The 27,867-nt window shown below is 36.6% G+C and overlaps 1 protein-coding gene across 2 annotated transcripts in view; it reads right to left on the reverse strand.

The window, feature by feature from the left end:
- SNX29 (sorting nexin 29) overlaps window positions 1-27,867 on the reverse strand; it is a 100,582-nt gene that overhangs the window by 60,202 nt on the left and 12,513 nt on the right. For both annotated transcript variants that reach the window (XM_063414093.1, XM_063414094.1), the window contains exons 8-15: window positions 26,414-26,783; window positions 25,562-25,680; window positions 22,781-22,862; window positions 22,204-22,286; window positions 15,123-15,186; window positions 13,768-13,896; window positions 6,704-6,786; window positions 3,964-4,070 (exon numbers count right to left, since the gene is read on the reverse strand). In XM_063414093.1, coding sequence (XP_063270163.1) covers window positions 3,964-4,070; window positions 6,704-6,786; window positions 13,768-13,896; window positions 15,123-15,186; window positions 22,204-22,286; window positions 22,781-22,862; window positions 25,562-25,680; window positions 26,414-26,783 — 1,037 coding nt within the window. The remainder of the gene's footprint in view (window positions 1-3,963; window positions 4,071-6,703; window positions 6,787-13,767; window positions 13,897-15,122; window positions 15,187-22,203; window positions 22,287-22,780; window positions 22,863-25,561; window positions 25,681-26,413; window positions 26,784-27,867) is intronic.

Consider the following 27,867-nt stretch of genomic DNA (forward strand, 5'->3'; position numbering starts at 1 on the left):
GAGGGAGTCCTTCAAATCCAATAATTCATCACTGCAACATATATGCAAAAGAGAGCTAAACTATGCCAACGATATACTAGAGAAAACAATAATAGAATAGAATAGAATACTATTAACTCTACATAAATCATTTTCCATACTAGCTTAACCATTAATTCCAATTTAAAGTGGGAGGTGTAACATTTAAGAATACCAGGTTAATATTAACAGGAGCTATTCTGTTAATTCCACGTAGCCTGGGGGATGGCAGAACTTCCTTGCATTTCAGGTACAGAGATACAGCACACAACTAGTTGCAAATTCACAAAGAAAAGCTGCAATACTGCTGGTTATCAAAAGCAGTATCAAAATTTACAAGTGGATACAAATCTCAGTAGTTTGCATATCTGACAACATGTTTGATTTTTCAGGGTCTATCTATCAGAAGAACAAAATCCAGACTGATTTGTGACTATTTTGTCTCTCTCTGATATGGATGTCCTTGAAATAACTTTCTACTTGCAGACTCAATTAATATGTAAATTCAACAACTCTCTCAAAACACTGTAATGCAAAAATTTATACATACTCCTAGTAAAGTTAGATAATAAAAGCGAAATTTAACAGCCAATAAAACACCAAATCTCTTGTTCTGTATTATCAAAAGGACAACTGGCAGGTATCACTTATTAGCAATTAACTTATTTTAATATTTTTCCTTGTCAAAGAAAAATGCATTACCAACACAGCAAATCAAAAGGAGCAATGAATAACAATATTAATTTAAGTTTATTTAATTTTTCCTGCATCAAAGTCTGCCAAAACAATAAAGAGCTCTCCTTATAACTATATCCTTTCCATTACATTTTCACAGAATCACATCTTCCTTTACTCAATCCACAATGAAGCTTAAGCAATAAATTGCCCTGCTGGGACTTCAATCATCTTTACAGCTGTTTTTCTTCATAACAATATGCTTGAAGCAAAAAATAAAGTATAAATAAGCTAAGTCAAATCCCCTGGGACAGAGGATCATTTAGATTTGCTCCTTCCTATATGAGAAAACAGTTTAAAGAACCAAACTCTTCTCTTGAAGGTGAAGTGAGGCTAAAATAAACACCTGAGGCTCCACACTAAGAGAACTCTTTAGAGTTGTCAAAAGAAAACCTAAGTGCCTGACAGCACTGCAGTTACACTGCCCAGCAGGCCCACACTTGAGAGCAGTCTCCAGAGAAATGAAAAAGAAAATATCACTTCATGTTTCACAGCAAAGGACCGAGCAGGTAACTTAAAACAGGCTAGGAATGTTTCACTGAGCATCTAATAATACAATCTATCTTGGAGGGACACACTTCTGGACAGAGAAAAAGATATTTAACAACAATGCAACAATAAAAATAAAATAAATAAAAACTTGCTACAATAAAAAATAGTATTTTTTTACACTGTGTTTTAGTGGAACCCAAGTTTTTTTTTAATATTGTTTGTAACTAAGACTTCATAGAAGTTTTTGCACAAGCTGCATGTGAATTAATGACTTTTGTCAGGCATAGGCATTTTTTCCCCAATAGTCAAAAAGTACAAAACAATGTGTTTCCCAAGACACTCTAGACAGAACTGAAGTTGCTTCTTTTTGCTCTTAGTGGAAGCATGGGTGTATTTTTTCCATGAGAAGATTGCCTTTTCAAAAATCAATGTTCTTACACATCTTTTTCTCAAAAGAAACAAAGCCAAAGGGCTGCAAAACAAAGCAGGCATCCTATTAACAACTCCATTTTTCTACACGTAAAAAACAGTAGAACTCAAAATGGCAGAGATGATTCAAAAAAATCTACTGATATAGTCATTAAATGCTCAAACTTTGCTTTCCATTTCAAAACTTTCATTTTCTATTCTCAGTCTTTCCATCTACAAACAAGTTGTTTGTTCCAAGACTGATCGAAAGGCTAGTCAGGAATAGGCTTGGCACTGAGCTGCTTTGGTTTGGGCTTGTGTCCCAGGGTGGCTTTGTGATGCTTGTATCCCCAGCTGTCTGTTTTTGCTGTTCTGTGTGAAGTTCTGCACTTTTAGGCTGGTTCTGGGAGAGAAGGGAGGACAGAAGATGCACGGAGTTTGTTTGCAGACATTGCACTTGCTGCCCCGCATCCTTCACACGGACAGCAGCAGAGAGCTTCCCTTGCTTTTAGTCAGTTTTTAGCTAGCTGAGGCAGAGAAGTTCCCCAGACTGTGGCTTTTCTTTTTCTTGGAACTGATCAGCCTGAAATCCTAGAAAAACACCGGGAGCTTGTGCCTGTGGCCCACCAGGGCCTGGGACTCTGAACTCCAGCGCGGGAGTGACTGATGAGAGAATGAGGGAGCCAAGCTACACCCCATGAAAAGGACTCTCTCTCTGAATTTGCCATCTCTTCAGAACAATGAGAGATTTTACTGTTTAATATTATTCATGTTTTATGCTTGTGAACGCTTTGCTTGTTAAATAAACAGGTCTTTTCCCACTTTTCTCAAAGGAGGTTTATCTCCCGAACCGGTTGGAGGAGGGGCCACTTGAATTTGCCTTCTAGAAAAACCACTTCAGCAGCTTCCTCCCAAAATTTGGCCTTTGGTTTTGTTTTGTTGTATGGATTTTTGCTTGGTTGGTTTATTACTCCCACTACACAAGGTAAGCACAAGTCAGGTTTCCTCAAAACCAACAAGTAGAATATAAGCAGAAGCTTTCATCCCTCAACAAACTGGGAACTGTGCACATCTAATGAAATTCTTATTCATGTTTGCAAGAATTCCCAGTCTTTGTCAGTTGTGTCCAGTCCTACCAGTGTTTACTGAGACTGACACTGCTTGCCACGCTCAGAACCTTAAAAAAGGCTGTCACAGGGGTCACATCCTGTTTGGGGTATGGGAAGATATTGCTGGAGACTCGTAAGTGCAACAGATTATTCCCCCTTTTCCCAACATCACTGGCAAGAAAGGTGTGGTCACAGCCAGGGCTGTGTCACCAGTGACACTGCCACAAACTCAGGGGTGGCAGCAACAAACTCCTGAGCACGCAGCACAAACTGCAGAACAGAGGAAAGGAGTTCTCCTCACTCTCCTTAGGGAGAGAATTAGTTTCACATTGTCCTGTGAGAAAAGGATAACCAAGTATGAATGTTATAGGAGAACTGTATGAAGGTCTTTGATCCATGACCTGCACTTTTAGTCATCTTCATGTTAATCAGTTAATGTGGGTATCCAATTTCAGGGTATTTTGGGCAAGAGAAAGTCATAGAGAATTGTTTTACTTTTATAAAAATGTTCTTTTAATATTTAATAGCAGATATGGGTATTAGATACTAATATTTCATTACAATTAGATACTAAATTTCATTACTTTTGTCTTAAAAAGAATTTGTATTCAAATTTAGGATGAAACCCTAATCTATCTTTTTTTTCCTTTAATGGATTTTACATTAATCTTACAAGTAAATCTTGCCTTAGGAACTTTTTCTAACATGGTCATATCAAAAGAAGTAGTAGCTTCTATCAGCCATTTCCTTACAGTATTCAATAAGCAATACAAAATGAAACATGGTGTGCAATCAGAAACCAGCATGAAAGCACAGAAAAAAAATACAGATTTCACTACGTCCTGATCTTAAATAAAGCTCCACTGCCAACACAGCTATGCCTGTATTTATGTACTGTAACTTACACAAAACCTCAAATCTATTGTCTGTGATGGTTTCAACTTCACTACCAGCAGTTAAAACCTGCAGGAACTTGCTTATTTATCTAAACCTTCATTTAAGTATCAGCATATAAAAGTGTAATCCTATTAGGAAAAGTACTTTTAATTATGTGAGGTTTTTTTATTTTTGAAGAAAAAAATCAGATGTATCTTTTACATTCCTGAAGGAAAAAAGTAACAACTAAGCAAAGAAACTATTTAAGCTTCCAACCTTGTTTTACAGTTACGATTCCATAAAATCTGTGCAGTACAAACTTTACCTCAATCAATTTCCTTTCGTAAGAGCTGGCCAGTTCCTCATTGTTTTCTACTTGCTTTTGCTCTGGAATTGTAAATTCACCATCAGTGCTCCAAATGTTTGGCAGAACTATAACAAAGAGACACCTCAAATTAAACAGTTAAATTCCGTAAACATCCAAGACACCCTGTTTAGAAATAATAGCTCTGTAAGAAACAGTTATTAAAAACACTGGAACAGACCATAATATTAAACACTATTACAAGTACCAAAATACAGATTCTGCAGGGACCTCTTCCTGTAAGAAATATTTAGATTGGAATCTTAACAGTAAAAAACGTAAACCAAAGCCTTTGGCTGTTCTGCGACTACAGCTGTCTAATATATGTAGTACCTGAAATTCCTGCCCAAATGCTTCTAAAACTAAGCTTGCACTTCTCTTTTAAGCCTTTTCTTAACTGGGTTTCCAAAATATCATTTCATATTACTTGCACAGACTGTTTACATATCATAGAAATTACAGAAAATAGGGCTGAGAATGAACATTTCATACTTCATCCAGTATTTCATGATTTTGCATCAAGCAGAATCAGCTCGAGTTATTCCACTCCTGACAGGTAATTGTCTAATTTCTTCCTAAAAACTCCCAAGAAGGGAGATACCATGCTTCCCTGCACAACCTATTTAAATTTAAATATTCTTCTCACAAAGGTTTTTCTGATAGCTAATCAAACTTCCTTCACCTGCCATGTCAGCCCATTACTTCTTTTATCTGTAGTGAATGAAAACTACAGATTATTCTATAACTGTTCCCAGATATCATTTACATATTTGAGGATCACTTTAAGCCCTATTCTAAGTAAATCTCCTCCAAGTTAAACAAAATCCAATTCAACTTTTCCTCACAGCTCATGAATTTCTAAGAAAACAAGTTAACACAAAGTAAAGCCCTAATAGAAGCTGAACAAATATATTCACTATTCTTCAAAATCTGAACTATATATACAACCACTATAAGGTAGATAGGAGAGACCACAATTTATCTGACTAAATATTCTTGAGCCTGGGAACTGATTTTTGCTTTGGGGAAGAATTTAGAAGTCTATTATTATTTAAGTGAATTTGAAGGCTATTTTAAGATCTTTTTCTTGTAAATGTTGCTTCAAGTTCTTCAGCCAGACTTCTAAGATCAGCATTTTTATATAAATATTCTATCTAAGCAGGTTTAAAAAATGGTACAGAGCCAACTCCTGCTGATGGCTGAGAAATGAAGATGCTCATTTATTAAATATTTAAATACCAATATCCAACAACCCAGGCTACAGCAGTGATCACTCATTTTGAAAGCTGATAGTTCTGACTTTTGGGTAATTTATTTATAATCACATTTGCTGAGTGGGGTTTTTTGGCCTTTTTAAGTCTCCACAAGGCAAAGTATCAAGCTGAGCTTCATTTATTATTTTAGGAAACTATTTAAAAGCCATACTCAATAGCATTTGATCTGATTATTGCAGCAAACATGTAGAGTCTTCATTATTTATAGTGATAAAAATAACAGCAGAAGTCCAATTTATTCTGACTCTTTCAAAAGAGTCACAGAAAATCTGTATTCTAAAATCTACACCAGATTTAAGACTTTTGTTTTCATACCATTCAGAAGATTAATTATAATTAAAATTACTCATTATGTATACAAACCATGGGTGCAATAGTTTCTATTAATCTGGTAAAAGAAAAAGCTTCTTTTGTTTCACTCCTTTTTTACAGCTAGTTCTCAGGAATTATTTACATGCTTATGTACTTAGAGACCCCAGTACTACTAAAATTTCACTTGAACTTTCAATGGCAGCTAAGGAAAAAAATGTCGTTTTATAAAAATTCAACATGCGAAGTCAGGATGTAAGAAAAATTTATTATAAATACTGCATGTAGCTGAAATTTATTCTGCTCACTAGTGATAAATATTATAGAAAATTACTGTGGATCGATTAAATATCTTTCCAGCATAAAGCATACATGTGTTCATTTTTAGAAATGTTGGTACTGTTCCATCCCACTTTTTCATCTATAAAATCTGACCATCCTACTCAGTTTCTATTCTTATCACTCACTAATCTGCATAATTTTAACACAGTGGAATATAGCTAGCCTAGGAATGTTTTTTTTTCTTTTCCTATAATTACACTCTTCATGGAAACTGTCACTACCTAATGAAGGATAATTTCTGCTATTATAGGAAGCCATGGTTTTTGTGAATAATTCTTAATGTGAATCACTACACTCCAGAGAAGTCGGAAGTAAAAACATGTGTTCTCACTAACAAATATCCTTTTGGGGATGAATGAAGCTTTGAAACTCCAGATAAGTACAGTGGCTAACCCTTAAGAACAGTAGTACTCATTCATACAGGCACTTACATGACCAAAATATTCACAATTTTAAAAATTAGACAGATGGTGCCAATTTCTGAAAACCCCCCTCAGCTCTCTGAACACTTTCTGTAACGAGTGGAAATTCAGGTCCCACCAGGAGAGCTGGCACCTTTTTCTGGAAAATTTCTTATTGAAAAAAGTAAGACTACCCTAATTACCAGAAAATTATTTGTAAAAATTAGTATAAAAATCTTCATCGGTATTTTTCTGAAAAGGAAAATATAACAAATATGTTATTTTTACTTTTGGGAGATATTACTCCCTCAATGGAACATACAGAAAAACAAACCCTGTGCATGGATTCTTCTCCCCCTTTCATTTTAGCCTTACCTTCCACTGTTTGACCTTCTCTTCTGAGCATCTGGACAGCTCCTACATACTTCTTAAGCTGCACTTTTAGCACCTCATTTTCTCTTTTGATAAAAAAAAAAACAGAATAAATAAATATTACTGTTTTCTCAAAATAGATGAAAAGTCCTTTTCAAAGGAAACAAGCAGACTCTGTTATAATTAACTTTACCTAAGTTGTGTCACCATGATGCAAGGAAAAAGAAATACTTACACATTAAATAATACATCAGCAGCAGAGCAGCAGGAAAATTAGTTTTCCAGGACCACAAAAACACATCAGTGAAACAGATTATCTCATAATCAAACACTCTCCAATCACTGTTTAGTTTAGATTTTCTATACTATGGTATACTAATGGCAAACAAACTACACAGTTATCTAAATCAACAATCAATTAAAATATAAGGACAGGATACTACACAAGGAAATTCAGAATGGCCAATGTAAAATGAGATCATTATTTTACTAGTTTGCATCTAGTTGCAAGCAAATAATAATTCAGCTTTAGAAACAGGCTTTATCATTGTAAGAAAATGGCAGCACTTCAGCAACAATATTCAAGGCAAAAGTTTCCACAAACCATTACTAAATGAAAACCATAAGACAAGAAATTTAGGTAATCCCTACAGCTGTCATATTTCAGCGCCTGTGCCTGTCTCACTTCTCTTTAGAGTATACAAGAATTCAAACCAGGCACTACCATGGCTCCATTTAACAACATTAAGCACCTTAGCTTATATTTGGGTGGATATAATAAGGGCTCAAATCAATTGATTTTAAAGAAAGTTGCCAAATTACATATCAGAAAATTCAATTATCTGTTCTAAGCCCATTCAGTTAAGTGAGTATGACAGAAATGTTTATACTGAAGAAATGTAACAAAAATGTGTTTCCAGACTCTGAATTGACAAAACTTCTATTCTTCTTTAAGAAAATATAGAGGTAGAAATATATAGGTGCCACAAATGCAGCACAACACACAGAGAACCCCACAAGCCTTTAGAGAGAGGAGAAAATTTGGGCCAGCCAAGGCCGTGCTCCAGGCACTACAGAACCTGGACATGGAACACAGCACAGAAGGCTGTGAATAAATGATAGACCCAAAAAAAGAGTAAATTTATTAATTGGAATTTATTTAAGAATTAGAAATATTCAAAAAAAATGTAAGTATGTTTGATGGTCCTTATCTTACTAGATATACACACACATAAAATACACACACAACCACTGCTGTGAGCAATGCTACACAGCTCCTACAAGGAGCCTTGACTGGCACGATATTCCCACTCCTATGGATTTCAACTCAGCTTGCTGAACTTTGTTACCTCAGTTTTATTCAGCATTTTAGTAGGAGGTTGCTAAATAATTGAGAAGCTATTGATTGCTCGCCGATCGAATTTTAAGAGTCCTTGATGATTTTATGCGTTTGATGATATTTTTCATTTCTGAGACTACAAAGAACAAATCAGTTTTTCCACCAGAGACAGATGCTGACATTCAGGTTAAGGGGAAAAAACATCAAAAACACAGTTTAATCCTATATACTCTATTAAAAAAAACTTAAATAATTAATTAATGAGAAGATTCTATGACAGCTAAACAAAAAGGTTTCTCACCAGAATTGTAAGAATGTATGCATGAAAATAACTGTGTACAGTTACAATTTACTGAGTATTAAGAATTCTTATGAAATAACCATGCATCACCTCATTTCTACATATGAGAATAGACTCAGTACCTTCTGTCAATACTGTGACAGCATTTTAAAAAATCCATTTTTTACTACCGTGCCTTAAAATTGACTTAAATTTTACAGATGAAGTTGAGAAAGACTTTAATTCACTTAAGGTTTTTGATACAAGACTGAAATTCAAAGCAAGATACTATGGCCCAGTCACAATTTTCTAAGATGCCTTTTTTCAGGCATTCATTCTTTGACATCTCTTGCTCATTACTACTACCTAGTTGGATTTCAAAGAGGGCTCATTCTGATGTATATGAATTCATATAGTTCTTTTACTCAGAGCATATTTAAAAAACAATTAGTAAGCATTCATTAAAAAGTCTTTAATGAGTTCTAGAGGTGTTTTATCAGATATATTCCTAACAAGTATTCCACAGGAGGAGAAATTCCTGTCCAGGAGTTAAGGGTCAGATCTGCAGACTGAAGGATGTTAAATGCTTCTGTATGCAGGCCCTGCTGTACTTCTGCAGTGTATCCAAACTGCAACACCTAACCTGAAGCAGAACTCTTCACCTCTTATGAGCCCAGACATCAACACAATGTTTTCAGCATCTTTAAAGCGCTCCAAACACTTCCACATTTTGTGCTGAAGAATAAGCAACAAGATTGTCAGTACAAGTCGAAGGGGAAAAAGGAAGAAAAAAAAAGAAGAAAAAAAAAAAAAGGCTGAAATAGCCACAAAAACAAAGGCAGAACTGCACCACTAAAAGCACATCCTTCTCCAAAACCATCATTATAACACATTTCCCTGCCTGATCACTTCTTCCATTTAATAAAGACAGATGGTAAAATGAGCTGATATAGGGGGAAATGACAATGATAGAGGATGATAATGTAGTATTCCTACAAATTACTCTTTTTGCTCAAATAGCACAGGTCTAGTGAGTGTTGTTGATTAAGCTTTATAGCATATATATAGGAATGATCATTTATATACTAAATGTAAGCTGTCAAATACCTTCAATTCCCTGCCTAATTTTGAATCAAAAATAATGACACTTCCTCTCTATTTTATTATTTAAAAATTAGCATTTGAGGAAACCCTGTCAGAAAGAAAATCAAAACTTCTGTCAGAATAGTAATTTTTTCAGCAGCATAAAACAAGTTTGTGTTTAGGAAACACGTACTTGCCTGTTTTGCATCCAGTGAATGAACATATAGCATTCAGGTTTTGTTGCAGACAAAGAGGCATTATAGGACTTTATTTTCTCAGATCTTAATAGAAAAAAAAAAACCCACCCAAACAAAACTTCACCACACATCTGCTCCTTGAAAACAATATAAAAATTCTTCTGTGAAATGAGCATGGTAAGAAAAGAATATGAAAGTGAGTAATTTCTCATGTATCTCAAGTATAGTGGCCTGAATGCAATTAAGTTTCTGGCACAAATATCAGATTCTAGCAAGTGCTTTCTGTGAAGCCTGCTCCTGAAAAGTGTCTTATTCCTAAATTCAGCATTGGGAAAAATGAAATAAAACAAAATAAAACAAAACAAACAAACTACAATAATCCAAGAGACGTCTGTGTTTTGATTAAAGAGTTAACATTTTTAGGAAATACTACAAAGGTATGAAATATCCAAACAATAAGAGAGAACCTGCAGTAATTAAGAACTAATTGAAATAACAATGTCCTGCTACAACACATAGAACCTAAAGCAGGGGCTGAGCTATGGGACTTCAGAGATGCCTTCTAACCGGAATGATTCTACTATTAGGAGATGAAAGATCACAGTCAATTGTCATCAAATACAATTAAGTAAGGAAAATTCAAATTGTTACTCACAGAAGTGGAAGTGTGTGCAATATAATGAGATTACATAATAAACCAATCTCCAGAAAAACCTGTAATGAGGAATAATGTGCTAAACTTCACTGCTTGTCATGGGCTGGGGCTTCACTGAAGCAGGGCCATCACTGAAATCTCTTCCTTGCCTGGGGGCTCACTCAGAGGTGGAGGTTGGGTGGTTTTCACCTTGTTTAGTTCTTCCCCTTCCTCCTCCTCAGGCTACAGCTGCTTCTCCTCCTCCTGCCCTCACTGATGCCCTGCTGCCAAATATTCTTCCTCATCCACTTCTTCCTCCTGCTCCCTCTAGGAAGCTCTTTTGTCCCTTGCTAATTGGGCTGACTTCCACTTCCAGTATTTTTTTCTCGTGTATAGGAGCTACTGATGACTTGTGACATGTCACCAACTAACTAAGCAGGAAGAAGAAGTCATTTAATATAGGAATATTCAAATTAGTTCTCACAAGCAGGAACAAGAGATGTTTTCTCCTCTCTCTAAGAAGATGCTTAAGGGAAGTGATGGAATCATTTCAAGAGGTACCACACATCATTTCACCCATCACTGAAGGGCTATGGCTGTGAAAGAAGTGTTGTAAAAAAGAATAACAGAAAATGCCAAATCCAGAAGTAATGTAGCTTAAGTAACACAGACAGTAGATAGAGGAGGCATATTAGGTTACAGAATCTACAAGTAAACAGGAGGTATGTAAGATAAAGTAGAACCAAATTCTCATCCCTCATTTCCCCACACAGTGCATTTTCATCTTCTCTATCTGCTTTTCTTGCTACAAAGCCTGTCCTTTGTAATATGCTTTCCTCCAACATTGCTGAATATAGTCTAAGAATATGCAATCTGAGATTATCCAATTTCACAGTCAACTTCAATAAATTCCTTTGCCTTGCAAAGGGACGTAATAGTATTCCACACAGAAAAAAAAGAATCTCAATTAAAAAACCTTAGTATTGCCAAGAAGCCACTGGCACAATATGTCCATGCAATTTGAGAATGGTTCATTGACAAGAACAAAAAAAACCCAACAAAAGAACCCCAAAACAACATTATACTAGAGGGAGTACTGAGTGTATTCTATCAGAAGAGCAGCAAATAGGTTGAACATGAGCCTGCTCCTTCTGGAACAAGATAGCAACTGTCAGGAAAGAAATATTCAAGTACTTCTCATGGAACAGTGAGATTACCAGTACTTGCAACTAAACTGACCTAAGACTTCTTCCATTTTTCAAAGAGAAACTGGGAAACTTGGGAAAATGTCTCTCAGCAAACTAGCATTTTGTCTAGGAGGCCAGAGACTCTTGGGAGAGTCCAGGAGAACAGCTGAATAATTGCAGATTTCCAGAAGCCATCATTTCAGCACTGACTGATGTGTCACTGAAATTTGTGTTCTCAAAGCCTTCAGGAAGCTATTTATGTCAAATTCTTCAAAAGAGCTTTGGGGACACACATAAATATCAGCTCTCATAATCTGAAAAATATTTATTCATCAAATCACAACAGTCAGATTGTTTCTGAATGATTTCCCTTGCTTTAAAATATTCAGAACATGACAACTGAGGAAAATTTTCTACTCTGGTCATGTGATCAATTGTTTTCAAGGGAAACAGTGAGATTTCACTACTTCAAAACATCTGAAACTTAATTTCCTCTTACTCACCTAGTGCATTATGCAACACTCACAAAGCAATTCCAAATTTCTGTTACTTCAAATTCTTTAGATTATTCAGCTTGCTCACCTTCTTGGTTTAAAACATTATTTATTTAAAAAATTTACTACTCTTATTATTGCAGCAGCATCACCTACAGCATATAAAGTGAACCAACAAAAATTTAGGGAAAAAGCCTATATTCCAAAGAAACTACTCATAAAGTATCTTATGTTAGGATAGAATGTTATGTTAGAAAATGAGCTGCAATGAATCATTAAAGAAATGCCTCCCAAGTCCAAAGTAACTGGTGACACATGAATTTATCATGCCTCAGCAGCTCCCAACATTGTTTTTATCACATGACAAGGCAAACTGACTTTCAGAAGAGCAATCAACACAACACACCTTACAGCAATAAGAGGAACTACACAGGCTTGTTTAAAAATACCTCATTAGTCGAAGTGAGCATCTTTTCAGGTCTGGTTATAAAAGCTCCTTATCTATTCTTTAAAGAGGTATGTGCATGACAAATATCTGATTCACCCATATGTCACTGCAAATTCTAAAACTGTGGGGGAAGTGAGTCAAAGAAATATGAATATACAACTCCTATAACCTGAAACATGAATATTAAATGATGAAGTATTTGCATTGTCTCTATTGCCTTACAGCACATGAATGTCAAACCCACTTATTCATATCTCTCCCTCCCTCAAAGCAAGTAGTTCAGTTTGATGTCATCAAAAGCAGAATTAGTAGTGTCCTAAATACCTTTATTTTTAAGAAAGCTTTATATTTATCATTTTCAAATGGGCAATAAAAAGCTTAAAGGAATCTCAGCTGTGGTACTTTGTGATTGACACTAAACACACTGTGCCTGTGCATGCACAAAACAAACACCTCTCTCTGGGTAAGGCAGATTATTTAACTCTTGGATTGTTTGTTGTTTACTATATACATGAATCACTCCCAAGATCTTACACATCACGGTTACACTAGAGTTTATTTTGAATTGTAAGAGGCAAATCACACTATTACAGCAGCATTTACCTTCAAAAGTCTTTCTTAAGCTGAATCCCTTTAGACAAGGAGTGGGTTAAAATCCTTTCCATCTCTCTGTTGCACAAAGTCAGGCTGAGGGCAGCTCAGTACTGGGGCCAATGCTGTTTAACACCTTAACTTCACCTGGATGCTGGGCCAGAGCACAGCCTCAGCAAAGCCACAGACAACAAAAACTGAGGAGCAGAGACACTGAGTGCCTGTGCTGCCATCCAGGGGGACAGGGACAGGCTGGAGAACTGGACTCAGAAAATACCTGTGAAGTTCAACAAGGGTAAATGCAGACCCTGCAATTGGGGAGAAATAGCTCAGGAATCCCAGGCCATGCTGGAGGGCTGGCACACAGCTCTGTGGAGGAGGATCTGGGAGCCCTGGGGACAGGCAGCTGAGCACCAGCCTTCAACACCCCTCCATGGCAAAGCAAGGCAAGAGCAGCCTGGATCCTCTAGGAACAGCACTGCCAACAGGTCACTGCCAACAGTGCTGCCCAAAGGGGCTGGGGAGTCTCCACCTGTGCAGATATTCAAAATCTGACTGGAAATGGTCCTGAGAAACCTGCTCCAGCTCACCCTCCTGGAGCTGTGGGAAAAACAGCTGCACCAGTTCAGAACTTGGTGCTCTTTTGTCTATAATGCTTCACAACAGCTATTGCTTAAAATTGGATTTTTAGTCCTAATTCACATCTGTTCTTCTGCAAACTTAGCTACCTGAAAATGATTTCCCTTGTATACAGACTCTGTTATTCCCTTGTTCCCCTGCAGTTACTCTTTGAGACATTTTCAGCACTTCTTACCGTGCCAAGGCTTGGACTTTTGCAGCATGGCGCTCCTCCTGCTCTGCCACCTTCCTCCTGCAGTTCTCCATCTCCTGCCTCAGGGCTGCAGAATGCTCCATCTCTGCATCCAGCAGATTCCGCAGGGATCTGCAAGAAGGCAGCAGCCTCTCTTTAGAACACTGCACTCAGTACCTGGTCATTAGAGTATACTCTAAGAAACACAGAGGAGGTTGCCTGAATGATACCACTGATGTCATCCTAAAATTTCATTACTCGATTTAATAAATTCACCTGATCTGATTATACAAAGATATGAAAAGCTACATGGAAAAAGGTGTTGCAAATGCTTACTACTAATTTGTATTACTATCTTGTCAACAAACCCAAAGCACAACCTATTACAGGATCTACCGTACCAGCATGCAAAAAGAATTTGTTTTTTAAGAAAGCTTGTAAGCTGTTTTCAGTACTTCACTGCAAGTCCATGCACCCTGGGAATAATCTATAAGCAATATATTTATAGCAAGACAGGCAGGGCTCTTGCCTCTGCCAAGGGCACTGCTACAGACCTCTGAAAAACCCTTGATGAGATAGCAAAGGTCAGCATGATGCATAATGGTAAAACCCAAAGCATCCTGGTCCTTCTGCCAAAAAAGCCCACAAAGCTGAATGAGGCAATAACTTGCAATTATGGGAGTGGGAAGAACAGGAGGAAGGAAAACAGGATCTGTTGGTAGGCTCAGCATTAAAAAACCCAAAATACCTACCTATAGGAAAACATGAATTACCAAAATAGCCCTACTAAAGCATTGAATACATTTGTATTTTCATTCATCTAACTATGTTTTCAATAAACTAAACAAATACAATGTATGTTTGACAGCATTTTATATAAGCAACTGATCATTTCTACATTTACATCATTTTGCCCCAAGTGAACATAAAGACAGTCATCAATGAAAGTCACTTTCGGCACTACATTGTCAGCCATCCTACATCACTTTTGCACCAGAAGGGAAAAATCAGAAATTTTCTGAATATTTGCACTGGGAGAAACTTTTGCTCATTTGGAAAGCTTCAGAATCTTCTAGCTATAAGGTTTGGTTTTGAAAAAACTACAACTGCAAAGCTCCCAAGGTACAAAGAGTTACCTGATTGAAACTAAAAACAAAAAGCTGCCCTCAAAACCCTATTCTTCAGTATCAACATTTAAACAGAGAATTAATAAGTTAACCTTTCACAGAAAAAAAATATATACATCAAAAAGGTTACATAAATATTATGTACAGCTTTACAGAAAGGACAGCTTCTTTTAGAGAACAGATTTTTTTTTTTAAATTACAGTCCCTCTTGACAAAAAAAAAGCAAACTACCTATTCTGCTGTTCCAGTTCATCCTTTCTATTCATCATGGCCACGATAGCTTGGCGAAGTTCATCTACAAAGAAGGAACAAAAAGGATTAATGTCTTTGTACATTTTTGTTCATTTCAGATCTAGAAGTCATATACACAGCCAGCACACTTAAGATGATGCCAACACCATTTGCTATTCAGCAAAGCACATAAAATGCTCTTAATCTCATCACTAATTTCAGCAATCTTTCAAAAGCGTTGTTATTTAACACCGCATCAGAAGTATTGATCAAATCAAATTAGTCTGCATCTGGCTTTAATACAAATGTTTACAAGTGTGCCTGTGGTTGCAGCTGTTTTGTTTTCACCACAGATGTAGGGCAGAATGCACCTCTTCACCACATGCCTATTAATGAGATACACTGTTCCTTGTTCAGCTTCTCCAAATTGCTTCTTCTCCTGGCTGTAAATCCTGACCCAGGAAATAACTGCTAAGGAAGATGGGAGCAGAGATAATGTCATTGCTTCCTCATGGCACTGCTTCACAAGCTCAGCCCTGAAGATGATGAGATTTCTGAACCTTGTCATTTCCTATAAAATTCTGATTTTTACAAATACCTTAAAAATACTTTCTGTCATTAAATCAAGAATAAAAAAAATTTAAAAATAACTGACAGAATCTTAGAATTTTTAAAGGTGTCCTTTGGATTAGGTATAACATGATACCAGAACAGCCAAATACCATACAGAGAAGTGTCAGCTCAAACAATTTCATTAACAATTTTACATATGTTAATCAATAATTTTATGAGTGCTACAAGGACACAATTATATTAAACCATCCCTACCAACATTTAAGTGAAAAGTTTATATATAATAAATCAGCCAACTCTGTTCTGCAAGTATTCAATGCAGACACCAGTAAAGTCTGTGTGCTTTTACTGAAAACATACTAATGGAACTGGTATTACTTGATTTCTTCAAGCAAGCAAAGCCATTGGACAACTTTCCTCTTTACATTCAGTTCACAGAGTTACCTTTATCTTTCTTAGTATTTTCTATAGTTACAGAAGTTTTTGCCCATTTAACAAAAAAAAAACTTAACATTGCCCTGTGGGCCAGATGGAGTCTGAGGAACTCTAGTAGTGGATAAAATGTAAAAGATTGTATTATGTCAACTAAATCTATCAGTCAATGCTGCAGACATCGTGATTCCAGTCTGGCTTTGGTAATCTGCAGACAAACCCCACCCTTGCAGGACTGCAGGGTTCAGCAGAGTTCTCACATCATTTGAAATCAGCCAACCCAAATTTCTTCATGCAAGACTTTTTCCAAGACATTCCTGTGTCTTTTGCCAGGGAGAAAGCAGATGATCATTTTTCTGCCCACTCCGTAATACCCATATTACACGGTAAGAGCTAAATGACATTAGCAAGAAACATTTCAGTAGGTCATTAGAGGAAGATTGCACTTCATTAATTCAGCATAGAAAGAGTAATTAGTTTTCTAGAGTAACTTAGCATATCTTATGCAACCTTAAAAAAATTTCAAATCTTATAGAAAAACCAAAAGTGAAATAGTGAAATTTCTGAGTATTAAATACTACCACAAGGGACCACAATCCATCAGCCTGTCTGTGAAAAAAACAATTGCTCTAGGGATGAAGAAAATGGAATAATCCAGGAAGTGTCAGAGCATCATACAAATAAACAACACATGCAGAAGGATCCACAGTAACCTTTCTGTACAGTGACACACCATAACAAAACAAAGATCTAGAACTATAATGTTGAATCCAGAATCCTCCTCAAGGATACATCAAGCCGACGGTATTTTAAATATTTTAAGTGTGCCATTACAATATGACAGTGCACAATCAACAAGTACTTGCTCTTATGTCTCTAACTCTGAATAAATTAAAGCTGTTGCTGCTCAGACACGGCTCTGCACTTGCACAGGGTGCCCACTCTGCAGCAATTGCCTGTGTGTGTACCCAGTGTTTTAATGTGTACTGATTCATTAACATTTATACAGCTATTACAAATTGTCTTCATTATTTCAATTTTACCAGTCTATTCAAATTGTAACCTTAACTTGCATAATAACTTAATCTTCTATTCCTTTTTCCATCCAGAATCTTCTGCATGAGTTGAGACCTGAAATCCCATTTTTTCTCACTCCCCTCTCCCCCCGCCACACACAACCAGAGCACAAAAGCAAGATTCTGCTGAAGACCATGGTTTGCACAAAAGAGGCAGAAAAAACCCCTCTTGAAACAGAAGAATTTAAATTGCTTATTTATTTCCAATTGCCTTATTTTTCTGAGAGTCATGGAATTGACAATACTATAGAGACACAATAAAGCAGAAACTCCAAATTTCATTATCGCATTTAGGGCAAAAATCAATGCTTAATTTAGGACCACAAATGCAAACACATTTCATACTCAGTATTTTTTGCTAATTTAGCTCAATTACAGGTACCAGTGGAGGTGTGGATGAAAGCATCAACACAAATCACCAGTCTGGGCTAAGCAACCAGAATTCCAAGAAGGCTGGTCCAGCCCATGCCTACCTGAGCAGCAAGATTGCTCCATGGCTAGAGCTCTCTTAAAGTGGTGAGTATTAAGGAGTCATATTTTCTATAAATTACTCAAAACAAACACAAGAACTATACAGTTTATCATCAACACTTCTTTAGCCTCTCTATCCATAGTAAATACAAAAGAGTAAAGCATTATTAGTGTAATTAAATGAGTAAAAATTTACCAAGAAGAAAAATCAGAAACCTTAATTTCATGATCTTTTGAAGCAAGGAAACGAACAGAACTAAAATGAAACCATCCTATTTAATTCAGGTATAATATTTAAAACTTTCAAAAATTTTAGTTTCTTACTTTCACTTACGCTTCCTGAAAAATTTCATCAGCATGTCAGAGCAGTCAGCTGAATGCAAAGGAAATCCAGGATCATACACTGCAGCAGACTCCTTTCAAGCCTGCCAGAACATCCCCAGTTCAGAGCTTTTGTCTGTCTGTTACACTTGCTCAAGATGAGTGTATGATCATAACCTAATTTTTCCAGCAGACTTATGTCTCATGCATTGTGTGGGTTAGAAAAGGGAATAAATTTGAAAAAAATGTCAGACTTGTAGCAGCAACCATAAATTTGGCATTTTCTAACTTCTGGACTGTGCAACCTCAATCTTTCTCCCCTCCCTTCTATTTTTTTCTTTTCTTTTTTTAATAAAACAATGGATGATGGCCAAGTATTCCTACTTCAGAGCTGTTTTGTGCTTGATGACATTTATGTTCTGTAAAGTAATATTAATGAAAAGCAACACTTTACTGTTACTAAGGATCAGCATTCAACACCAATATATCTAGAAGTGAAGTGATAACCTGAGTTCCATAAAGAGAGATAAGATGATAACTAGTAAAGTTTTTAATAAGAGATGGTTTTGCAACAACTTCTTGAAAAAAGAAATCCCATACACAAACCAATAATTCAAATCCATTCTTTATCAGCAAAAGAAAGATAATATAAAAATCAGGTAATGTACTAATCAATTTTTTCATATTAAACCTCACTTTTCCAAACACTAACAATATTCTTTTATTGCTGATATTAAACTGTGGTGCCTGATTACTTGTGAAGTGACTATTTTCTCTAAAACATTTTTTAATTCCATTCCATTCCATACCTCATGCAAAATCTAGCTTCTAGAAAGCTTCCATAAGGTCACAGAGCATTAAAAATATAATGCTTTGAGAAACACCTGCCAGTTTCCAGCAACCTCCAGAAAAGTCATAAGTTTCACAACTCTTCTGCTATTTAGCCAAAGATTGGAGAAGTATGATTTGCAATCACCTGTTGTGAAGAATGAGCTGTAAGTGAAATCATCCCTCAGAGTACACAAGGTCATGCAGCCTCCTCTGCAATCCTGCAGATAGAATATCAGGGTGGGCTGGGAGCAGTTTACAGGAATCTCTATTTTTTTTTTATTTTCATGAGTGAAAATTTACACAGATATTTTCAGAGACAAATAAGACTTCAGCAGACTAGTTCCATCTTAAATCAGAAGTCTGACCTTTAAAGACATAAAGAGCTTGATGCTCCCTAAGCTGCCTACATGAACACTGCCTTTTAAGGCTTAATTTAGTGCTCAAAAGTCTTGTAAATATTATCCTGTCATGTCACTATTCACAGGACAAATTTTAGCAGCAAACAAATTGTGTTGGCCTTCTACTGTATAGAAGAGTCCTGGTGAAAACCAAGTCTGTAAAGTAAACTGCAGCTTTCCTCTCCCTGATGAAATACCAACACCCTCCCTTTGCAGCTGTCCCTTCAAAGAAGACACAAGAATTTAGAACCTGCCAGTGACCTGCAGCCACTGGGTAACAGAACAGGTCAGCAGCTATTTAGAGCACACAGAAAGTACAAAAACATACACCTCATTCACTTACACAACCACGATAAAAATGTAACATGGAGACTTGATTACTCAGGGAAGTTCTTCAGTGACCATGAAAAGCTCGGGGATTTCTCAAGAATATATGAAAAAAATGGAGCATGTACAATGTTATAACCTTTCCTAACCTTTGTGGTTAAGCTCAATTCTAAAAACTGAAGAAAATGATAGTGAAAAAACTAAATTACCAATTATTTCCTAAAAATAGTACTATAATAAAAGAACCTTGTAAAAAAACAACACAAGTAGCATCCTTCTAAAATGAAAATTTTGGAACTTATTTTTTTTCTACTGCAAAAACAAAATGGGGAGACTTTTGCAGTTAAGACAGATTGTTCTGGTGAAAAATAATGCTGAAAATACAGTCTTCCAATAGCAACCCCTGAAACAGTGTTGTTTGTGATTCAAATACAAGAAGATAAAGACAACTTTTTAAAAACCTGACACTTACATAGTAGAGTAGATGCATAAATAGAAAACTTCTGACCAGCTTAACTCTTTATAAACTTGGTTATGACAAAATAATCTGCAAAGCAGGGCCAGTTTTCAAATTATGCCTGACATAAACACAAAGCTCTGTGGATTTCTCTTGAGTGGTATTAGTAGTTTTTGAGATGTATCTGCTGCTAAGTTAACCTATACCTTACAAATGCATGGGACACAATTCAAGAAAATAATTTAAAATGGCAGGAATTTTAAATTATAGCTTCTCGTAACGTACCTTTCTAGCCTGCATATCAAGAGAGGCAAGAAAAGTTCACTACTATACTAATAGGTTGGAACAAAAGCAGGAACAGAATATCATCTTTTAAAAATCCATTTCAGGCTTTGTCTTCAGAAGTAAGAAACACAAAAATCCAGTCACTGGAGACCTCACAGCTTTTCTCACTGCACTACTGCATTCCATTTTTCTTGCCTGATGTGTTAGAATCAGTTGCTATGCAACCAAGCTATAAGCCTCAGCATTTAATAATTCTTCTGCTAATTGCAATAGAGAGAAAGAGCTTCAGTGTCGAACTTTGTCATAGCACTGAATTCCTCCTGCAGAAAATGTACAACCAATAACAACAAACTTGAAAAAAGCATTTTTATTCAACACACCCAGGATCATCTATTATAAAGGTATTCACTTATTCTATAAATGTATAGTCAGCTGAATTTTAATTATAATTATGATTATTTACTAGGTGTTCTACTGGCTTTATAGATGGGTTTGACATGCTTCCCACCCTTCCTTTCACCAAAGCCTTCTCTGAAATGGGAAACTAATGATAGTGTGCATGCTTCTGTTGATGCTGTGTTTTCATTTCATTTACGAATTGCTAAGTATTGAGAATTGCAAATCTCCAGATTTTCTTTCTATTTTATAGCTGTCTTACCTACACTGGGAAATAACTGAGCAACTGAAGGAGACCAACTGCGGCCCCTGCTGGTACCTGGCTCCCCTACAAACAGCAGAATCAACAGAGCGCAGGTGCACCAGAAAACTGCCCTGCAGTTCTCTGAGAAATAAATAAGAACAAAGGGATGTTGTTGGACTAACATTAGCAGAGAATATCTAGTGAGCTAAGTACCACTGTATCTAAGAACAGTAAGTCCATTCCACACTTCAATTATGGCTCCCAGAAGTCTCAAACAGTTTGCCACTTCATGACGTAATTTTCAAGAAAGGATTTTTCAGATTTTTTTAGTCAGCAGACTGGTGGCAGAGCCTGAAACACTGCCCAGTGAAAATGCTTCTTTTATCTCCTTTAACACAGGTTGATACACCATTTGGATATAACTTTAGAAAATGAGATTAGAGTATCTTAAGATTGCATTCGTTTTGATGATTGCATGAATTAATTGCAGAAAAGAATCTTGGCTGCATCACTTCTAACTTCCCAAATATCATAATTTAAAACTTGTACATACTGAAATTTATAAGAAGAAACAAACACACACCCAAGAGCTCTAGGAATAAAGCCAGTTCAGTTACAGAACATTCTGTACAGTGAGGAACATAAACACACACTGGTTTACAAGCTTAGACACTCAGTTTGAGAACTAAGTCTTTGTTCTACAAGTGTATGCAAAGAAAAAAGAACAAATATGTGATAAACAAACTGCTTGTGTTTCTATCAATCTGTCTCTGCAGCAAAGACTATTTTATCCTGAATAGCTCTGCTCTTAATACCACTGAACCATGACTGTCCTCCCCCTTAATCTTAACTCAGGTTTTTGTATATGAAAGCCCATTTATGTCTGGAGCAGATTTTCATATCAAAACCACAGAAAGAGTGGGGTTTGTTTGTTTCTGGCTAGCTGTTGATGAAAACAGGCATAATAAGCAAGACTACATCAGAACCAACACCCACTTTTTTCAGAACTTGTAGAATTTTAAAGATGTTAATCAAACCATTATTTTTCATTTAACTACTGAAGCTGCATTTAATATAAGGATATATCAGCTGCAATGCAGCATAACCTGCCAATAATCTTTTTCAAGCAGTTATTACTAACATGACCAACACGTCAGAAATTAAGTGTTCTATGACTCTTTAAGCGGATTTTATTGAAACAGAAATAGAAAGAGCTACAGGACTTTCAAAGTTATTTCCATCAATCAAGATATGTCAAGGAAGTACTTACTAATTGTCATGGATTCTGGCACAGTGGCTGAAGGCAACATACTGCTTAAAGTATTCACTTGAGCTGGAGGACTGACTTCCACTCTAGTCATAAAAGCACAGTATAATCAATATATGAAAACAAAATCCTGAATTCAAAACTTAAAAAAAAGCATTCCAGAAACTAGAACTGTTATCCTATTCACCCATATTTAATCAAAATATATTGAACAATCCTTTAATGCATCTCCTGGGAGTCTGATTTAAGCAGACACACAAAAATTCCAAATTAAAAGGCCATGGAGAATGGAGTAGAAAAATAACATTAAAAAGTAACATAAAATCTACTTTGAAAATCAGGAGGACAAGTCTGTTATTTGACACGACTAAGTAACTTCTTCAAGATAATTAGGAAAAGTTCAGTGTATGAAACTATGTCAAAAGGCAACTGTAGGTTTTTTGCATTTGTCTTTCCAAACACATTCAGCAGTACCCTGATGACTGGTTGGTTCTCCAGTACAAAGTGCATTAGGTAACAATAAGTTGGCAGCTACAGGGTGAAGGCTTTTTCTTTTTGGACAAACATATTTGGCACATACCTGTAAGGAAGCTCAGATCTCCTTGGAACCAGTTCTACCGGATGAACAGCATGTTCCTGCCCCTCTCCATTCTCCAGGTTATCTAAAGTAGAATGCACAAGCATTAGGTTCCTTTGGGTTACACTACTCAAAAAATAAAAGAAAAACATAAATCCAGAAGTTAGATAGTTACATTTTTAAACAGAAACATTAAACTTGCTAAAGCTTTTAAACACTTTTAGTTCTGTCTCCAAAGTTGGTTTCTACAAATTGACCATGAATGCCAGCAGGATTGTTAAGTCCCTTAGGAACACAGCCATCATAAAGAAATTTGCATTGCACAATTCCTAAAGTATATTTGATATGTACAGAGTTACAAAACTATGAGAAGACTTCTTCCTGAAGTTTTTTGGCGCAAGTCCCCAAAGCTGAAGCACCTCATGACACCTCATGCTCACAACAAATCTGGTTGTGACTTGCAGAAGAATTTGCGGTTATTCCTCAGCACATGAAACCTTGCAAAGACACCAGTGCCTTCTGTATTCCCAACAGAGCACCATGGCATTTCTCTGGCTCCTCATGTACCTGTAAGTACCCCTGTACCAACCACCAGGAACCAGAGAGATGAGATACTGTTTAAAAAGCATGAATAATGCACATCTGTCCACAGACTCACAACTGTCAGCAGCAAAACATCCACATCACTGAGCCTGTCATTAAGGAAGCTCAGGTGGAAACAAACAAAAATCATATTTTATTGATGTGTTCTGCATCTCACGATGCAAGGGCTACAAAGTTACTATAAGACAATCCTAAATAGAACAGATTTAAAAAATCTAGATCTAGATCTAAAAGATCTAGAAAATAGGTTAATGGGAAATAGAGTTATGTCAGAAATTCTACGGAGGAGAAAATTTATTTTAGAAGCTGTAGAGTTTACTAAAGCTCAGTTCCTAAAATACATACTCCATTTTAGTTCCAAGCAACTGCATTTTGACGGAGGCTTTCTCATTTCTAGCTGTGTGGAGATATGATATGCCCTGACACATCCCTGGAGCACTGCAACAGATTAATACTGAAAACACATATTAACATACAACACTATAGATTATGCTATTTCAAATATATATATATGTCTTTGTGTGTGTGTTATTTATTGGTATTAAGACCTATAAAGCAAAATATTGGGTTAAACTTTGTATTTTACAAGAGCTCATTCAGCATGCTTTAACAAAAATATCAGGATAATAATGAGTTTGCCAGTTAGTGGGCTGGACTGCCCTCACAATAAGGTAATGCATGTTCCTCCTGACATCACTCATCCAGCACAAGCACAGCTCCCAAAGCCAGGCAAACAAGTGCCTAAGGCAGCTTTCAATCTCAGGCACTTGTCAGAGTGGCTGAGGGTGCCTGGGTCCGTGTGTGTCCCTGTCCCTGAGCGGCTGGCACAGGCTGTGCATGGGGCACTCAGGGCAGCCCTCCCTGCACACTCCATCAGCTCCCTCTGCTCAGAGGGGTGACACCAGGACAGCACACAGCGGGTCTGGGGGCTTTCCTCACACAACTGGCTCCTTTCACCAGCCCAAGGCTGTGCCACTCTCACTGCACGACAGACCACAAGGAGGGACAGAGAAGGACTGAAAACGCCTGTCCTGTGCCCAGAAGGATCTGAATGGGTCTGATGATCATCTCCAGCAGGCTGAGTACTGCATTCAAAACAGTTCTGAGATGAAGCAACACAAAACAAGAGGCGTTGGTGTCTTCTTTGTAAGAGTAAACCCCTGGGACAGTTATGGATAAGATGCATACAAATATAGACAGAGGTCCTCTTTGGTCATGTGCCTCCAGAACCAAGTCTTGCCTTGCACTGCTGATTTTTGATTTCTGATCAAAAACCCCAACTCATGCTCCTGATGCCTTGTGACATCTACTGACAGCAATTGTGAGTTCCCACTCCACACCAGCCCCATAAACAGGAAGGTATTCTTGTATTCCAGATTTCAACCTGTGGATGTTCCCCAACAGCTTTTGTTTTACATTTAAGAGACCACAGTGCCACAAACTACTCAATGTTTTCTAAATCCATTCCCGTGTAAGTTGAAAAATACGGCAGCCAAGAGAAAAAATTTTACATGTCCTCTTTTTTTTTTAACCACTGGCACTTCTTATGAGGTACATGTTTTAAAATACAGCAGAGGGCAGTACAGCATTATTTTATGATTCACATTTTTGTCACTGAACTTACACAACTGAATTACACTTTCTCACAGACCTTCAACCAACAATGCATTTAAACTCTTGGACACATAACAAGAAGATCCCTTCCAACCCAAACCATTCCACAACTCCCACATCCTTTTCTGAGCAAGTATTTCCTAGTCAATCATTCCTTATCCTGTATTTCAACAGTTAATAGCTTCTTTTGAATTGCTTCCAGCTGCTATCCAATCTGTCAAGATTAATTCGAATTCAACTTTCCAAACACATTTGGAGCTTCTTGCAGCTTAGTGGTATCTAGAAAACGAATATAGATACTTTTCATACAACTATCCTAAACTTCAATAAAATACAAGACCACAGCTTAATCCCAACGAAACTCTGGTTTATTTTGATATTGATAACTCCCCCTTAACTAAGTAACTACTCAGATGGAAAACTCTGATTCAGAACTGGAATAAATTTGAATTGAACTTTTCATCCCAGTTATGCAGTATCTCCTGTGTCTGTATATTCCTGTTATTTCTTACCATTGTCCCATGTTAGAATAAAGGTTGCTGGAATTCTGTAAATTCAAATGCCCACCTGTTTGGGAATAAGAGCCAACAGCACTGACAGGAAATAGAACATCTGAGTCATCATTCAGGACCTGCAGAGGACTCCAACTGCATATCTGAGAATTGCATGTGACTATTTCACGAGGCCTGTTTAGAACAAACAAACAAACCAATCTATTTATACAGCCAGAATTACTGTTCATAATGCTTATATTTCTTTCAGAGATAACACTGCAAGAGAAATCTTTATTTCAATCTGCCTGCCAATTTCTTGGTCATCCATACATTAATTCATTAAGGACCAGACATTCCAAAGTAGATGAGACAAGCAGTGCTTGCCTTTTTCTCTACATGAATTTCTGTCAGAAATAAAGAAACATATTAGTATCTAAAATGATTCTTTCTCTCTCAGTTTTGTCCCACCTTGTTGAACCACCTGCACTCTGATGTAGCAAGTTTATTCTGTTTAAAATACACATTTTTAATGTGAAGTCAATATAGAATCATTATCATATGAAAATATCAAGTAGGCCAGAATTATAGCCTAGCTATATCATGCCACAGTTTTAACAACTGAGAACTTGAAGGAGAACAAGAAACCTGAAATCTCAAAATTTGGGATTTCAGTGAAACTTAGAAGCAAAATATCATCACTGCAGTGGCCCATTATTGTTTAAACAGTAAAAAGGAAAAAAAAAAAAAGGAAAATACAGAGGAAAAAAAGGTGTGTGGGGGGGAGGAATAGGGAGAGAAAAAAATAAGAGAAAATCTGAATCTGTAGTTCAGTTCAACATATCAATTTGCCAGTACCCATAAAGGAAAGGGAGGGGTGGAGGGGAAGCATGGAAAGTTTACCACTATCTCCTGCACCAATATTTACTTTTCAGAAGCTTCAGTTCCACCTTCTGTGCCTTTACTTCCCAATGATTTTCCATACAGCTCATCTTCATCTGCATCTTCATCATCGATGCTCTTCACATCCAGTTTCTGGTATTCATACTCTCCATTCATGAATAGGGAATTGTTCTTCCACGAATGGTTACTGTCACTCTCATTCAGATTTTTTCCAAGAGTGCCTTCAGATGAGGACAATGCAAGAACTGAAGATCTGTCCACACTCTCCTCTGAACTTTCTCCTGTAATCAGAGTCTTTGTGCCATCCCCCAAGTTTTGCTCATCTTCCTCTTCATCAAATGAGATAATGTTAGTCACTCTCTTCTTCTTTTTTCGATCTTTTCTATATTTCAAATCTAGTAGCAATACAAAGTTTTACACAGTTTAGAAAAGAGAAATAATAAATGAAACCTGACTTTTTCTTAAAAGAATTCATGTACTAAATTACTCTTAATCAAGAAAAAAATTCATTATCTTTCCATAAGTTTTAAATCTCTAATTACCAGCTTTATTTTATATGCCTTACATAATTCAGATTTTAGAGCGCATTTTGGAGATGCATTCACAACATGACTCAATTGAAACTGGAGAAAACCTCCTACAAACCCATTAAATTAAATTTAAAATAAAAAGTTAGTCTTCCTGTCACTTTCTCCCATGGACTACACCTAGTTTATAATGCAGAGCAGGTCTGCACAATAGAGAAAACATGAAGCACTTTCAGAGGAAAAACTGAAAATAACAAACTCACAACACGAACAAAATCCACAACCTGTAATCAAATAGTTTTGTCTAAACTCTAAAAATTGAACAGTCAGTTTTCAGCTAATTAGCTCTTGGTCTAGAAATACAGTGAAATTCTCTCTGATTACACCAGATGTACTCAGTGACAGCACTTATTTTTACACTATTACCTATTCTCACTGTATCTGATGTGCATGTGAAGCTAAACGCAAAGCGGAAGCACTCGAAGAAGTATCAGAAATTTACTCACCAAGACACTTCACACTGCGACCAAATTGCTTTGTTTAATTCAAGTCCAGCTGTTATATGTCCACAAAACACACTAACATACTTTTAAAAGGATGTTAAAACCCTTTTGGTTGCAAATAGAATTCCAACAATGAACAGACTCTACTGGAAACACCTGACTTGCCCTAACGTTCCCCATATAATTGCATTTGAATAAATTCAATTGTTTTAAAGTGACATTTCACTGGAAGGTGTACCTTTCATGTTCTGTATACACGTGCTGCACACCTCAGGTACATCCTGTTGTGGAGTCACATGCACCATCTGCTCAGTTATTGTCTCGTTTCATCTTGCAAGGCTATTCCACACTAACAAAGTTATCCCAAGTCAAGTAGCACCTACGGTTTTAATCTCATTTAAGTGCTATACAATAAAAGCCTTACCACAAGTTTGTTCTAAAAACTGTGG

Source organism: Prinia subflava, chromosome 17, assembly GCF_021018805.1.
Source record: "Prinia subflava isolate CZ2003 ecotype Zambia chromosome 17, Cam_Psub_1.2, whole genome shotgun sequence".
Taxonomy (NCBI): Eukaryota; Metazoa; Chordata; class Aves; order Passeriformes; family Cisticolidae; genus Prinia; species Prinia subflava.